Source organism: Chelmon rostratus, chromosome 23, assembly GCF_017976325.1.
Source record: "Chelmon rostratus isolate fCheRos1 chromosome 23, fCheRos1.pri, whole genome shotgun sequence".
NCBI lineage: Eukaryota > Metazoa > Chordata > Actinopteri > Chaetodontiformes > Chaetodontidae > Chelmon > Chelmon rostratus.
The window spans coordinates 13310814-13326270 of record NC_055680.1 but is presented as its reverse complement, the minus strand read 5'-3'; the positions used below and the strand labels follow the sequence as shown (position 1 = coordinate 13326270).

The 15457-nt window shown below is 43.8% G+C and overlaps 1 protein-coding gene across 1 annotated transcript; it reads left to right on the top strand.

Moving 5' to 3' along the window:
• The first annotated feature begins 11416 nt into the window (after positions 1-11416).
• ankrd53 (ankyrin repeat domain 53) lies at positions 11417-14081 on the top strand. Its single transcript, XM_041965615.1, has 6 exons — positions 11417-11469; positions 11749-11839; positions 12527-12726; positions 12908-13072; positions 13159-13279; positions 13515-14081. The coding sequence occupies exons 1-6, from the start codon at positions 11417-11419 to the stop codon at positions 14079-14081; spliced, it is 1197 nt and encodes a 398-aa protein (XP_041821549.1).
• The last annotated feature ends 1376 nt before the right edge of the window (positions 14082-15457 follow it).

Genomic DNA, 15457 nt, shown 5'->3' with positions numbered 1-15457 from the left:
AAGCCTCAGCGTGGCCAAGTCCCTGCGCGCGGTGCATTCACAGTTCACAGGCATCTCGACCTAAATGCAATGTGACGGGAGAACCTTTACTGAAACAAACGGGAATATAGTATCAGGGAGGGCTGACCGAGCTGTGAACCGGGGCCCTAACATGGAGCAAATTAACATCAGCAAAAATAGCTCTGCGTTTTCAGATTGCTTATGTGCCAGGCAGCAAATGCATCAAGCCCTGTCAGGTCATTTTAGCCCGCACATGTCTCACAAATCAGGCCGATGTGAGAGGGCTCCTTCGGCCGGGCATCGTCCTCGAACTCTGACCACCGAGCTGGACCAGCTCCAGAGGTGCTGCTGTTTTGCGTCCCGCAGGCAAGCATCCCTGGGTCTGAGCTTTCAGTCACACGATCATTCGTCATGAGATCTTTTTCGTGGCGTCTTCGGCTGAGCTGAGTAGTCTAATGATGCTATCTTTGCCATTCCGCCCAGCCAGCTGAAAACACAGGGAGGAGAGGCTGCCTTCTATGAATGCAGCTTGATTTAAGGCCACTAAAGGGCTTCTCCCTGCATCCCTGCTCTTATGCAGCAGTTATGGATTCTGGTTGTGCAAGGTCAACTCCTCAGACCCATGACAGTGATGAACAGCTGTCATAGCAAAGCTTCTATTTCTGACTCACACACAGTCCATCATAGTCAGAGCACCATGCAGACCGGACTGGTTTAGGTCACATGCCAGTGGTGGGTCATGAGGAATCTATAGCAGCAACATGGCTGAGCTTGTTGTCGAAAAATTTCCAAAAACCATCCTGTTTCCTCAGTTAGGTAGGCAGTAAATATACAGAAACTAACCCACAAAAGCCATTTTTACAGCACAGAGGCTGCCGGACCCCAGCCGAGGCCAAGAACGAGGCTGATCCAACTCAAGGTACGCATCAGATTAAGACAAGTCATCAAAACAATAAAAACCTGACTGAAATCGAGGACATGCTGCTGTTTCATTAGGTGGAATGCATCACACGTGCCTTTTCATACCCATTTCACCATCTTACAGTATATTACTACACTACTACTACACTATAAGGTGTAGCGGATTAAGCTACTATTCCCTGTAGGGCAGAGATTCCCTCTTTTAAGCCGTTGTCTTCATAATCTTTCACTGTGTTCTTCTTTTCCTTCTCATCCTTTCTCGCTTTCTTTCTCTCACTGCTCTCCTCAGCTCTCTCCCACCACCACCCTCAGGCTAACCCCAATCTGATTTTGAGCACTTCAAGTGTGCGAACAGCTGGATATCTGAGCTGCAAACAGTCACCTTCACTCCAGCGTCTGTGTTTGTGTGTGAATATTGTCTTTGATTGAAGCTGGCTACAGTGCAGAAACACAGGTTAAAATGCTGCTATTTCAAAATCTTTCACATCATCTGCACTGGAGGATTTTGCCCCAAAAGCTCTGGAATCTGCATGTGAACTTGGTTTGCAGGTTCTGTATTTAGACCAGAAAATTCAGTGACAAAAATACTAAAAGGGTAGAGCTAAATCCCAGATTGTTCTTTTCAGAGCTTGAACTACAGAAATCAAACCAAAAGCTAGGTGAAGACCGAGGAGGGAAAAGGCAGATAGAGGTGCAAGGTAGTCAGTCCCCCCTCCCTTTGCTGCCTCACAGCCCATTAGGTCAGAGCAGAGCAGGGAGCGCTGCTCTTAGGCTGGCGGTGTAATATTGGCGAGGACACGGCTGAGGGAAGGACCGGGGAGGTTTTTAAAAGCCTGCGTTGTTGGCAGTGTGGGTGAGGTGAGGTGTCATTTCCTCTCACTGCCTGAGAGCACCATCGCAGTGATATAAAAGCATGCAGCTGCTGAAGGGTAGAGGCATCTGGAGCGGAGCAGGTAGACGATGAAGAAGATGAGGGAGGTACTGTTGGACAAACAGATTATTCAGATGTGTGCATATATAGCTGTTATTGATCAGAATCAAGTTTATAGTAGCAGTTATGTCCCACTTTTCTTCACGTACTATGTCTTTGCAGTAATAATAGCCGGTTTAGCATTAAAGATGAGTGTTTCCCAACTTGTTAGTCATCATCACTGGTTGGATATTTCTGTTATGACCATGTCAAGCAAAGAGTGATTTTTCAAAATTCAAGTCTCCATGATGAAAATCATCAAATTTTAGGGTGAAGACTTGGGTTTAGGTTAGAGTATGGTTAGGGCTTGGGCACATCTCCAGGAAATGAAAGTAAGTCTATGTAATGTCCTCTGACTATGACTGGTTTTCGTGGTCACTTTTTCCAAAAATAACACCCTGTTGCAAAAAATATCCCAGTGACATTGCACAGCAGGATGCAACTGAAACCTTTAAGGTCCAGTGTGTGGGACTTAGTGGCATCTAGTGGTGGGGCAGCAGATTGCAACCAGTGGCAGCACAACTCATGAACATGAAGGAAAGGCCCTCGTTACAGCCAGTGTTTTCTTTGTCCGTTCTGGACTAATGTAGGAACATGGTGGTGCAACATGGCAGACTCAGTGAAAGAGGGCCAGCTCCCTCTGTAGATATAAAGAGCTTATTCCAAGGCAACAAAAACACAATGATTCTTATTTGGTGATTATCCACCAATTAAAACAATTTAACAGTAGTTAACCATTGAATCAACAGCTTTCTTTTTCTTCACCTAAGGGAAGCCGCCACAACTCACACACTCTACTGTACGGCTGCATGTCTCCAGGGGAATTTTACATCGCTTTTAAAACTCTGAACCACTGGTGTTTGAGATGATAGAGAAGAGAGAGAACAATGGTAGCCTTTAGCAGACATGGATCCTTTCGAATCAGTTCTCCTCTCTGCACATTAGCATCATCTGAGGTGAGAGTACACCTGAGAACCAGAGGAGCCAGACTCCCGTCCGGGGTGTGATTTCACCCTGATTTCCCAGACTTCTTTTCACACTTGGCTCACAATTGTGAGGGCGACCTCGGGTCAATCATCTGCAGACACCCTCACCCGATGCAGGGAGGCAACACTGAGCATGCTCACGGGCCGGCTTTATGGGTCACACCGCTTTCCCCGAGGGTGTGCGAACGCATAACAAAACACACGAAGGCCTCCACACTCGCATGAAGAGAACCGAGTGAGCACATGAGCAGCATCCACACACTTGCAAATTAGATTAAATAAGATCATATAAATGTGTGTTTATTAAATATAATAAGCACACAGAGTGATAAACAGTACATCTGACAGAGTGTCTGAACCATATGGCGTAACACCACATGTTGCGGTGGATATACAGTTAACGTGTGACAGCAGGGAAGCGCATGGAGCTGCGGGGATGTGATAAAAAAAAAGAACTGGCATCGTCATGGATACAAAAACACACACTGGTTGCACGAACATAATACACACAGAACAATGGGTGTCGGCCTGCAGATTCGACTGAAAATGCAGAGAGAGCCCAAACATGCCAGACGGGATCAAACTCTGCTGCTCTGTGCCCCGCCGATGTCGCGACCCCCCGTAAGAGGAGCTGGACAAGAAGGGTGGCAGACCCTAGTGTCGGCACTGCGGGGGATGCTGGGGGAGGTGAGGATCACACACACAAGGCCGACCCACACACACACACACACACACACACACATGCTAACAGACATTCTGTATAGCATGTATGAGGGCGGGAACAACAAATGAGAATGAGAAAGCATGTTTTCTCTCTTTTTCACAACTGAGTCAGTCATTTTACGTCTACTTAAAGCTGCTCTTATCAATATTTCTATATTAACAATAGGTTAGATGACAGTGTAAGGTGTCACAGATAATAATCACCAAACTCAGCAGCTCCCCTCAGCTCTAAGATGCGCTTTAACATCCTTAAGCTCGTTGTTTTGGTTTTATGGCCCACAACTTTATTGTTTTTCCATCACAACAAAGCCGCTCTAAAACCATCTGACGCTACCCTGCCCAGCACCAAACAGCAGACAAGACAACGCCAGCGAATAGCTGGTGAACATAGTGGAGCATTTAGCAGCTAAAGAGCCTGGTGTTTCCCACAGCAGATGATGGAGACCAAAACGGAGCAAAAAGATAAGTGAATATTACACTTGATTTGCCAAGCTGCCAAAAAAAAAAGGACTCTCAATTAATGCTGATGTTGTTCTGTGTCTGCTGGATGTGTAAATCAACAACATGTCTGCTTTATAGGATGGATGGGTTGCCACTTGCAGTTAAAAGAAGAGTGAAAAGATTTGAATCACCAGAAACACCAAATAAACCTTTCAGCTGCAGCAAATGGAGTAATGGAGTCTTGTGGAAAGACGCTGAATTGATGCTTTACATTCTTCAGGCATTTGACTGTCAGCTCTTACAGGGTTTCCTTTTTTAATGGGAGAAGTTTGCCTGAACTTTGCGTCCGTGATGTCTTGCAGCCTTGAACTTTAAAAGTGTTTTAACTCCGACACTGGGGATTTTTACATCTGCTGAGAGGGGAATTCTTCCTCCAACCTCTTGAACTTATGAACCCTTTTCATAATCAGCCTGATAATGTGAAAAATGCTCACTTTCAAGCAGGAAAACAACACTATTTTCTTTCTCTGTGAAAAGTAAACACTCTGGTGATAGAACCTATTCATTCAACACTAATTAGAATGAAGTACCTTTTTTTTTAAATACTCTGAACACAAATGTATTTTTGTAATTTTCTTTTACCTAATTAGATTCACACCAGGAGATTATAGACAAATCAAGAAATCTCCTCGAGTGAGGTGTTTTTCTACTCATTTTACATCCAACGATCATAAACAGACACACATCTTGCTGATTATTGATGAGATTTAGATGAGCTGATATTTCCAGTGGAATTCACAAAGGAATTTTGTAATAAAGTACATGCATGTGTTCAAAATAGCACTTTTACAAAGAATCGATACCAATGAATTATCTCTAGTATTCAAATAATGTGTAATAATGTTCTGGTTTATGTGTAAATTATGAAATGTAAAGCCTTTGGGGTTAAGTTTAGGTCTGTTTCAGCGTCAGTTGAGCTTGATAAAACACTCAGCATCAATAATACAGCGATCAACATGTCCTACACAGGGTGTGAGGCTACATCCTTTCAGTCTTGTAGGTCCAAATTAATTTCAATGTTTCTGCATGTAGCCGCTATGCTGTTGAATTATTTAAGGCGGTAATTAGGTGATTGGGGTTGCTGTATCTCTCAGAAGGGGTGCAGTAACTGTCAGAACACAGTTTTTAGGAGGAGATCATCAGATCATCAGATAGCTGTCTAGCTATCAACCATCTGTTTGAAAGGCAAACCTCCCTCCACCCACCTTGTCAGCTTAGTGTGTTTATGTTGGCCTCATTCCAGCTCCTTCATAAAATGAGCAAAATACAAGCACTTTAATTGAATAGATGAAAAACCTCAGGCAAAAAATACCATTTACACTGTGTGCAGGGCTCTGTGAGCGTCTTTCGCTTCTTGTCGTGTCATGTTTGTCGAGGCAGACTGTGTACATATTATAAAGTGGCTGACTGTCCCGAAGCTGTTGTGGTATCGCTGTCCCAATGGCATTTGCATTTTTATGTCGTGTTATCTTTACCAGCACCACTTTTTATGAATATAATCAGGATGCGTGTCACGGGAACAATAGGCTTTGTGAAGCGTTGCCCTGCTGATGAACCGGGACGAGCCAATGCTCTGTGACCTGGATAGAAGCGGAGAGACCGCCATGTTAGAGAGGGTCATGGTGTCAGTGGCAACACACATGCGTGTAAGGGAAAGCAATCACATGCAATGCATACATCACATCAATGCAACTGCACGCACATGCAGCATTAGCACATTTAAATAGCGTGTGTCGTGGTGGTTGCGTTTCGGTTTGTCTCTCAATGCTTTATGTTCATGTGCATCTTAATAGTGCAAAGCAGTGACCTCTGCAGTTTCCTGGCAGAGAAGGTGTGTATGAAGTACATGTAAATTTGACCTTGTTAATGGTGTTGCTGAGCGGTTGATCTTCACAGCTTTACACTCAACCAGAGTGTGAGTTCACACAGCAGCTGAACCAGTAAACTCTGAGGTCATGGCAAAGTCCAGGAGGTTCATGTGGGAGGGGAAGGAAATACCAACTGCAATACTATCCTATAACCCTGACTCCAAAAAAGTTTGGACACTATGTAAAACATAATGTGATAATTTTGTTCATCCTTTCTGACATATACTCAACTGAAAACAGTTCAAAGACAATATATTTAATGTTTTACCTCATCAGCTTGATTGATTTTGTAAATATCTGCTTATTCTGAATTTGATGCAGCAACTCGTTTCAAACAAGTTAGGACAGGAGCAACCAAAGACTGGGAAAGATGTGGAACGCTCCAAAAACACCTGTTTGGAACAAGTTAATTGGTAACAGGTGATGTATCATGATTGCGTATGAAAGCTGCATCCTGTAAAGGCTCATTGACAGGCAAGGATGGAGCAAGGCTCAACACTCTGTGAACGTATGATTGTATAAAGGACAACACAATTTGTTTGCAAATGACTGAAATACTTTTTTATTTACGTTTTACACAGTGTGCTAACTTTTTTGGAAACAGGGTTGTATATGACTCTCACATAGAAATCAGGATTTTGATTATATCGCCCCTAAATCTAACTTTATTACAGGCTGTAAATGAGAAACGTGCCCTAATCAATTCAGGATTAGAATTTTTTTTAACTCAGCAAGGTTTTGGGGTATTTGAATCTGGATTTGACATTTAATTCTAAAACCTGGAAGCACACACATCGTCTGTTAGTGATCTGGAGCAGAGAATTAAAATCTGTTCAATTTACATTATGGTAATAAATAATAATATAGTGACTTTATTCCAGGATACTCACAGCTGTAAAGCATGTAACTATAGCACTAAACTGTCGTTCATGTATCTCCACCATATTTAATCCAAGCATCTGTTTTATTCCAACAACTGCTGAAGATTAGTGGATGACTTTTAGTAGAGTGGAGCTCACTGTTATCAGGTGTACAGCCTATGGCAGGCCGGCTTGAAAGCTGTGACAGCCAACAGATGGACAGAATCCCCCTCAGGTTTGATGGAGGAGAGACATGCTGCCCTCTTGAGAGTAATCACGACTTACAAATAAATAAAACGGGACAGGTCTGCCATGAGCTAGCCGGAGCTTTACAATCTCCTCCCATGCATAGACAAACGCACGCCTCTTTTCCTGTCCGCCATGGTAACACTGACCTTTAAGGCCTCCCTCACTCTTTTTCTCACTATCTCAGTCCTTTTATCTCTCTCCTTCCCTCCGGCCATTTCCGCTGAACTGTGAGGATTGAGAGGAACGTGTGCGAGGGATGTGGAAAAAAGGTCGGGATCATGGGAAGGTGTGATGGCGGGATGTCTGTCAGGACCTCGGGGCTGAAGGAGCGTGGCCTGACCTCAGGAAAGGAGAGGAGAGGTAAGAGTAAGGATACCCAACCCCTGCAGCAGAAAGAGCAAAAGCCAGGATAACCTGTTTTCTTCCTCCTCCCAGGACGATTATTGAAGGAGCAACACTTAAAATAATCGTTGAGAGAACCGAGATCGTCAGCAGCAGTGGTGGCTCAGCTGTTGGGTCATCGACAGGTGCAAAAATATTTGCTTTCCGCTATTCAAGAATCCACATTCATGACTCACAGAATAATCTGGTCACAGGGGCATTCGTTCATGCTTGTTGTGTGCTCCACGTGCTACAACTGCACACATGAGCACGGTACCTCCTCTGGTTTGACACTTTGATAATTCACACGTGTCTCAAAAATGTCTTTTTGGAGGGAGGAACTTAGGGTGCTTCAGCCCTTCTCAGCTGGCAGTCCATTTATCTCACTGTCATTTGATCTGATCATACCTGTCACTGGCAGTGCCCTGCTTCTTCTTCTCTCTTCCTCTCCTCCTTCATCCTCTATCCCGCCCCCACCACTCATACGCCATCCCACCCCACGCATCGCCTCCATCCTTGCCCTGAACAGGCCCCGGTACAGCACAACGCCTGTGTGCAGCGATACTGAGGGAGGTCGCCGTGCGGTCACTGCGCAAAGCCTCGTCGCATTGTGACTCGGAGCTGCAGAATGTGCCATGGTGCATTAGCGCGCTGCCGCCTGGCTGAGCATGAGGCACAGAGAGAGAGAGAGGGAGAGAGAGGAGGAGGAGGAAAAAGAGACAGAAGGAGGAGCTAAGGGATGGAGTAAAAGTAAAAAAAAGATGTGGTAGCAAAAGAGGGAGGAGGACCAGAGGAGGAGGGAGGGAGAAGGAGAAAAGTGAGGGCATCAGCGCACTTACACAAGCAGAGTTCAGAAGCCCCAGGGGCAAAGGGTCCTTGTAAGGCAGATCATTAAATATGAAGGCATATCAAGGCCGTGGGTTCACTCTAGTACCTACTCCTCATGTTCTCCTTCGCTCTGTTTTCTGTGTTTTCCACAGTCTCACTTTAACCCTCTTTACCTCCTTTCTCCCTCTCTGTTCACTGCTTCTGCTCTCCATCTTGTGCCTTCTTGAAATTCTCACTCACTGATACGACCACAATACTTTTTTTTAACATAAAAATGTCCTATATACCATTAAATGGTGATCTTTTAAGGAAGTTGTCTTCATTTTGCAGTGAAATCAATATATTTTCCCATAGAACATGTATTCCCAGCATGAGAGAGAGCCCATAAAGTGAAGCTAAATCCTGACAAAAACCCAAACTGAGGGTGCCTCGGAAGCCAATGTCCCCTGTTTGTTTCTGGCCAATGACCTTTATTGCATGCCCCTTCCTTTCCTGTCATCCCCTTACTATCCAAAACCCCAAATGAAGGGACACAATTTCATACATAACAAAAAAAAGTGTTTAGAACACACAACACTGAATGCATTTCCATCCCATGTGCACTGAGATCTGATAGCCAGTTGGCCAGGAGCCACTAGCCAAGCAGAAGCTTCTACTGCGCCACCAATAAAGACAGATGGGATGTGATTGGATGATGTAACAGACCAATGAGAGAGCCTGCCGCAAGCCTGCTGGGACATGATCTCATTTTCATCCTTGCCCTAAGCAGGTTTAGACATCTCTGATCGGCCCGTTGCTAATCTGCTCTGCACCAACTGAATGTGCAGTAGCTAATGCATGCATGCACGCTCACTGCATGCACACACGCACATGCACAGGTTTCATTGTATTTTGAGCACAATGAGCATTTCAAGCAGGAAGGAGAAATTGAGAAGGTACATCTTTGAATTTAGAATCAAAACACTCACATAAACTGTAGGTATAATCTACATGTCTTGGAAACTAAGCGACAGACGTCATGTGGCAGAAAGCTTTTAAGGTTTTGGTGCTTTTAAGGAGCATACGCTCATACAGACTGAATCTGACAGTACATGGACAATCAAACACACAAACAAACACACACACACACATGCATGCACACTCACTCACACTCAACTGTCAGAAGAAAGAGGTCATGTTGGGGGTTGTTGTCCAGGGAATTGCGCTGAAAGTCAAACATGAAAGAGCTCTACAATAAAGGTTCCGTACAACCTCCATGACATGTGACCGAGGTCGAGGGAAGCCACAGAGGCTGCAGCGGGGCCATGCTGTTCTCTTACTGTTAACTCATATACACTCACATGTACTGTGTACACACTCATGTGCACATACACACACACGGTTTACTCACTTTCTGCGCACACACATGCATGTGTCACCGAAGAAGCAGAATAGCCGTGTTGTGATAAAGGCGAAGGCGCTGGGGGGGTTGGCGCTCGGAGCAGAAAGCCAGGGGTCCGTGCCCTGTCCTTGACCCTCCAATGGATCTTGATGGCTTTGAGAGACTGAGAAAGACAGAGAATAAAAGGGAAAGTCACAAATTAAAGGACTGAATGAAAATATACAGCAGTTTTAAGACAGTTATGTTAGTCTGGAAAAGAGTAGTTAGTGAGATGCGGTGGAAAGCTCCAGAAGAAGATAGAAAGTGGACGTTGAACTGAAAATAAAGAAAAAGATGCCCAGTAACTGTCATTGTGATGATGATGGTGACAATGACAATGGTGATGATAGTGGTTGTTGTATTGTAACAGCAGTTTTTGTCACTCCTTTACAGTACAGCTACGTAAGTCGTTTTACTTGTTTCTCCTTTGTCTCATTTATTTTGGTATAATAAAGGTATTTGAGAACTGCATGAAAAAACCCAAACATTTGACAACCATAACTCTACAATAAGGTAGATTTAAGTGAGTCAGGTGGTCCTCAATCTTCTGAATCTCCTGAATTCAGAATTGCTAAAAAGTAAATAATGTGAACACGTGCTAAATCCAAACAATAGTACCATCTCTGCCATGACAGACATTGTTCTCTCACACATGTACCCAAAGTTCAGACAGGGGTCAACCGGTCAATGGCAGTGATCAGAGAGGCCCCGCTGCCTGATGAGCTCATCGACCCCTCAGCCCCACAGAGACATGGAGAACATATCTGTACTGCGGGTCTGGGCTGCAGTGGAATGAATGGGCCGTCTGAGGCCTCCACAGCATTGGCAGGATCGATCTGCTTTACTCGGGGCCAAGTGCGAGCTGACAATCCTAATGCACCATCAATACAAGCTCACCATGTATGAGGAGAGAGCTGCGGACTACACGGGAGGGTGGAAGTATCCGTTTCTGCCGTGCCTGCGGCCACTCATCTGCCTGTGTCAGTCACAAGCCATTACAATGACTCAAACACAACATGTGTTACCGAACATGCTGTACTGTAAGTGGGCTTTTATTTTCAGTTTTATTCAAGAGATGGAAGAACAGCTAGCAATTCTGAAGGCTATAGCTATGATGTTCAGTGTTGTGGCTGCATAAAAATAGTCTTACATCAGGTGGCTGTCCCAGGATACTCATTTACCACGTTTTCTTTTCTGAATTGGGCACGTGCAGCCTGTTTGCTATATTTCAGCATAAATAAGTCAAAAAATAAGAAAGTTCTTTCAATTCACAGTTTATATCTAAAATTCAACTTATTGCTTTAGTTACATTTTTAAAAAATGAAAAAAATGGACCCCAAATAAGAAGTATGGGACTGCTGTATCGTGACTATACAGTGCAAAACCAAGAAAATGAAATAAGAAATTAAGAAATAAGATTTTTTTTTTTATCAGCTTACAAAACAGAAAGATAAGTCTACCCTTACAGAAAGGTTTATATCCTCTTTAACTGTGTTAAGAAAAAAAGGTTTACCAAGCCTGTACTAAATCCGTTGGGGAAAGTCCTCATGGGACTAAATAAAAGAAGACACCATAAACTATAGGTTAAACTCAAGTACGCACCTCAGATTAAGTAATGACATATTGGATATCTGTAATATCTCTTACCTAAATCAGAAAGCTGTTGTAAATCAGGGTTCACTTCCTGGTTACCGCGTTGCCATGCAACCATGGAACCTGCCAACAAATCCGGGGAAAGGAGACGTAACGGACGTAAAAACTGGTAAATAACGTAAAGAATTTTTTTTTTCTGTGCGTACAGCCTACATTTAAACTTTTAGATATTAGTCAAGCTAGCAGCTTTGAGCGCTTAGTTAGTTATATTGGCCATTTTCAACGTTACAGGACTGTATTCAGTGTAACCTGCTAGTTATCCTGGCTAGTTATCGTACTGGAAGCGTTCGCCGTTTTAAATTTTGGGGAAAGTTGTCTTAAATCTCTCTTGTTCCTTGTGATCGACGCTAGCATTTACAACCGCAGTTTCTGTATGGTTTCCTTGTAGCAGGAAGCTAACCCACAGAGCTCCCCCGGACGGCCACATGTTTCCAGCTGTTGGGAGCCTGGAGAGACTGGATGTCAGCGTGAACAAGCAGGTAGGCTCCCTAATATCATAGTACGGTGAAGGATATGCTGCTGTACGTAGTGAAAAGAGTGTATAGTGTAGAATATACACCAATGCACGCAAAAAGCAGTGGTGAAAAAAGTACTCACAACACAAATACCCTGCTGCGACTACAAGTTCTGCATTTAAAATAATTAAAAAGTACAAAAACATTCGCATCAAGATATACTTAGGACACTAAAATCGAAAGGACTCATCATGCAGAATGGCTCATTTCAGATTAATTACTGCATGATTATTACTGATGCATCGATGTAATGTTGTTAACTTTAAGTCTTCTACTGCTGGGTGTGAATTTCCCCCATGGATCAATAAAACCTTATCTTAACCTAAAATAATCCATCCGAATTTTTTCCTTGATTATATGTATTTTGTATCATTATTCTGAATCTGCAAAATAACCATTAACTACAGTAATATAATCCAAATACTTGGAAAGGCAGCACACACAATTTGAGTATAAAAGTCTTAGAAGTACTGAGTGAGAAAAAAGTTGCTTTGAAGTGATTATTGATGTGTCATCCAGTATGCTGAATTTTTCTGGATTTTACTATTGTGGCTGGTAAAGTAAAAAATAAAAAAAATGCAATTAAATGAACAAGGGTAAAGCTTAATCTGCAAAGTAAATACTTGCTTGTTTTTGTGTTTCATCCTCCAGGGTCTGCCAGCGCTCCACGTGGCCTGCCTCTATGGCCAGCTGGCTTCCATTCAGCTCCTCGTGGAGTCCAGGCCGGGGTGGATCAACAGCAGCGATTTCCAGGGTCGCCGGCCTGTTCACATGCTTCTGTCCTCCCAGAGCGCACCCAGCGCCTCCTCCTGCCTCAGATACCTGCTGGAGCATGGGGCAGATGTCAACGTGTAAGTTATTAGGCAGGTTTTATTTTCTATTATGTGTTAGTTTAGAAAACTGGTGCTCAGATCTTTATTCAAACTCTTTTCATCAAAGTAAAGTGCTTTAATATTTGTGATGCACTGACGGTGATTATGATAACAATGAAGATTTGGCAGAGTTTTTGAAATAATTTTGACTTATTACCAGTACCACAGATTCAGGGACGACCCCATTGCACCTGGCTGCCTCTGAAGGCCTCCTGGACTGCGCAGAGATCCTCGTCCAGGCTGGAGCAGATGTGTTGGCACAGGACAGCACAGGACACACTCCTCTGGATCTAGCCCGGATCTGGTGCCGCAGGAAGGTCGCAAGGTAACGAGCTGAAAGAACAATTCACATTCAAATGTTCAGTTAAAATTGACAGATTTTTTTAACAGACTTCCTGTGTTTTTGTGTAGGTACCTGAAAAGCTGCATGTGGGACAAAGATAAGAAGAAAGAAATGCAGGAGAGGACGCTAGTACAAGCTTTGTACTGTGATCTCGTGGATATGGCCGAGCTGAATGATCTCAATAAAAAGGTTAGTTCGTGTGTTGCAGAAATCCTTTCATCCCACATTTAGGGGTAATGTGCAAATCGCCTCAAAACTGTGACAGAATCAGAGAAACATTCACATATTTAACACACTTGTTGTAATCAGCTCAACAGTCTTGGACAATTTGATCAATGTTCACATCACATTCTCTTAATCTTGATACATCCGTACTAAGTGTACGATTTCAATTTAATCAAACTTTTTTCCTATTTATTTGCAGACACTTATTGATGTGAAAATGGCAGAGTGGGCACACAAGAAAGGGTTTCCTCTCCGAAAGGATTTCTCACCCAGAGTCTTGGTAAGCCAGTACCACACCCAGTGCCTCTCATCAGATCTGAACAGTTCTAATCCAAAACATGCCAAGCACGCACTGAAGGACCAGTCGGGAGGCCCTCAGGAGGACAAGAGCACACCCACCAAGCAACCTCTGGCCTCATCCACCAGGCCCTGGACCATATTCATGGGCCTCCAGCCAGAGAAGCCCCCCAGAGTGCCAGACCTTCGGGACAGCGTTGCAGTGTGGAGGGATGGCAGCAGCAGGCGGCCTCAGTACGCCACCAAGTGGGACAGTACACCTCGCCCCGCCCCTGACCTGCCTCTGGATGTCCTTGAGAGGGTGTTGTTCCCCAGAGCCTTCCCTTCCAGGATTGCCTCCCCTCGCTCTTTTGAGCCACAGAAGATCGAGGAGGTCCGGCGTCGAGGACACCCCCAGGGGCGGAGCACCTCCCCCTGGACAGAGGTGGCCATGCACTTGGCTGAGGTGCTGGAGCCTGGACACTACTGATCATCACACTCTGTAGTGACAGAGCTTCAGCTAGACCTGAAAGTAATGGATGTGTTTCAGAAATGTATTAAAACTCGTCTGGTAGTTAAGTATTTCAGATATTTTTTACATCCAAACTTGGTTGGTGGTGGAAAGAACATGAAGCATTTTTTTTAGATTTAACATATTATAATAGTTGCTGTATATGACAATAGAAACTAGAAAAAAATTAACATGTAAGTATTCTAATTAGAGGACTCTAGGAAATCTTGTATCTGTAAAATCTCACGTCAGAGTATCAGCAGGCGGAAAAGCAGACCTCTCGTAACAAAACATCCTGCTGCCCCACGACTTCAGCTCAAAGTGACAAAATTAAAAATGCCACACACTCCAGACGCTGCACCTCCAAATGTGGGGTGAACGGAGGGGTGAGTGAAAGGTGAGAAAACCTCAGTGAACTGGGTCACCTGTCACAGATGTATCCCTGCACTTTCACTGATCCCCCCCAGGGAACCGACTCGGGATCCAGGTGAGGGCTTGTCAACAGCATGTGTGTAACTGCGAGCTGTGGCCTGTCAGCTAAAGGTGTGTGTGTGTGTATGGCGGTTTTGTCTCTTCCTTTTACTTCATGAAGCACTTCACACCTCAGTGGGGGTCAAAGTGCACACAAGCCCCAACCTGGTGCACCCACTGTGGCTGAGCCATATGGGACTTGGATAACACAATGCCATCCAGGTAGACAGTCCGACACACACACAGACACACATATTCTTGATGAAGCGGAGCTCAGGGTGTGACATCAGTTGGAAAATCCATCATTCTGCAAATGAAATTCAACATTAACTGGGTGAATTAACTGGATTTAATTGGAAATGACAAGGATCAGTACATCTATTTTTGCCTTTATTTCCTTGAACACCAACCTGTGAAAAGAACCATTTCATCTGTGAGTTATTTCAACAGAATCTCTTATTTTATTATACACTTGTGTGCATTCCAGCCTACAATGAATCGCACTCAGTAATTGATAAAGAAAAAAAAAAAGAATTTCGGTCTCTTTAATAGTAATTCTATGAAACCACTTCGAGCAGCTTTTGTCCCCGACACACACTGAAGTGTTTTCATGTGACTTTGATGTCAGGTTATCTCAACGTACAAAAATCAGTTGGTTATTACTGTGAATTTTTAAAAACAGTCCAGAAAAAGACAGGTATGTTGCAGACTACAGCGCTGGTGGTTAATTAAAGTGTAGATGTGAGACAAGAAGAAAAAGTGCAACTTCTTTGTGGCCACATGTCAGAGATGTCAATTGTAGCTCACTGTAATTTAAACGTGTTTAGTTATAAAAGTAAACCTTTACAAGTGCCTTTATTAACCCCTTTTCATCGATGTGATGG

Coding starts and splice junctions, on each gene's coding strand:
- ankrd53 (XM_041965615.1), top strand. CDS start 11,417: ATGGAACCTGCCAACAAATCCGGGGAAAGGAGACGTAACGGACGTAAA. Junction 13,073..13,158: donor TGCCGCAGGAAGGTCGCAAG/GTAACGAGCTGA, acceptor GTTTTTGTGTAG/GTACCTGAAAAGCTGCATGT. Junction 13,280..13,514: donor TGAATGATCTCAATAAAAAG/GTTAGTTCGTGT, acceptor ATTTATTTGCAG/ACACTTATTGATGTGAAAAT.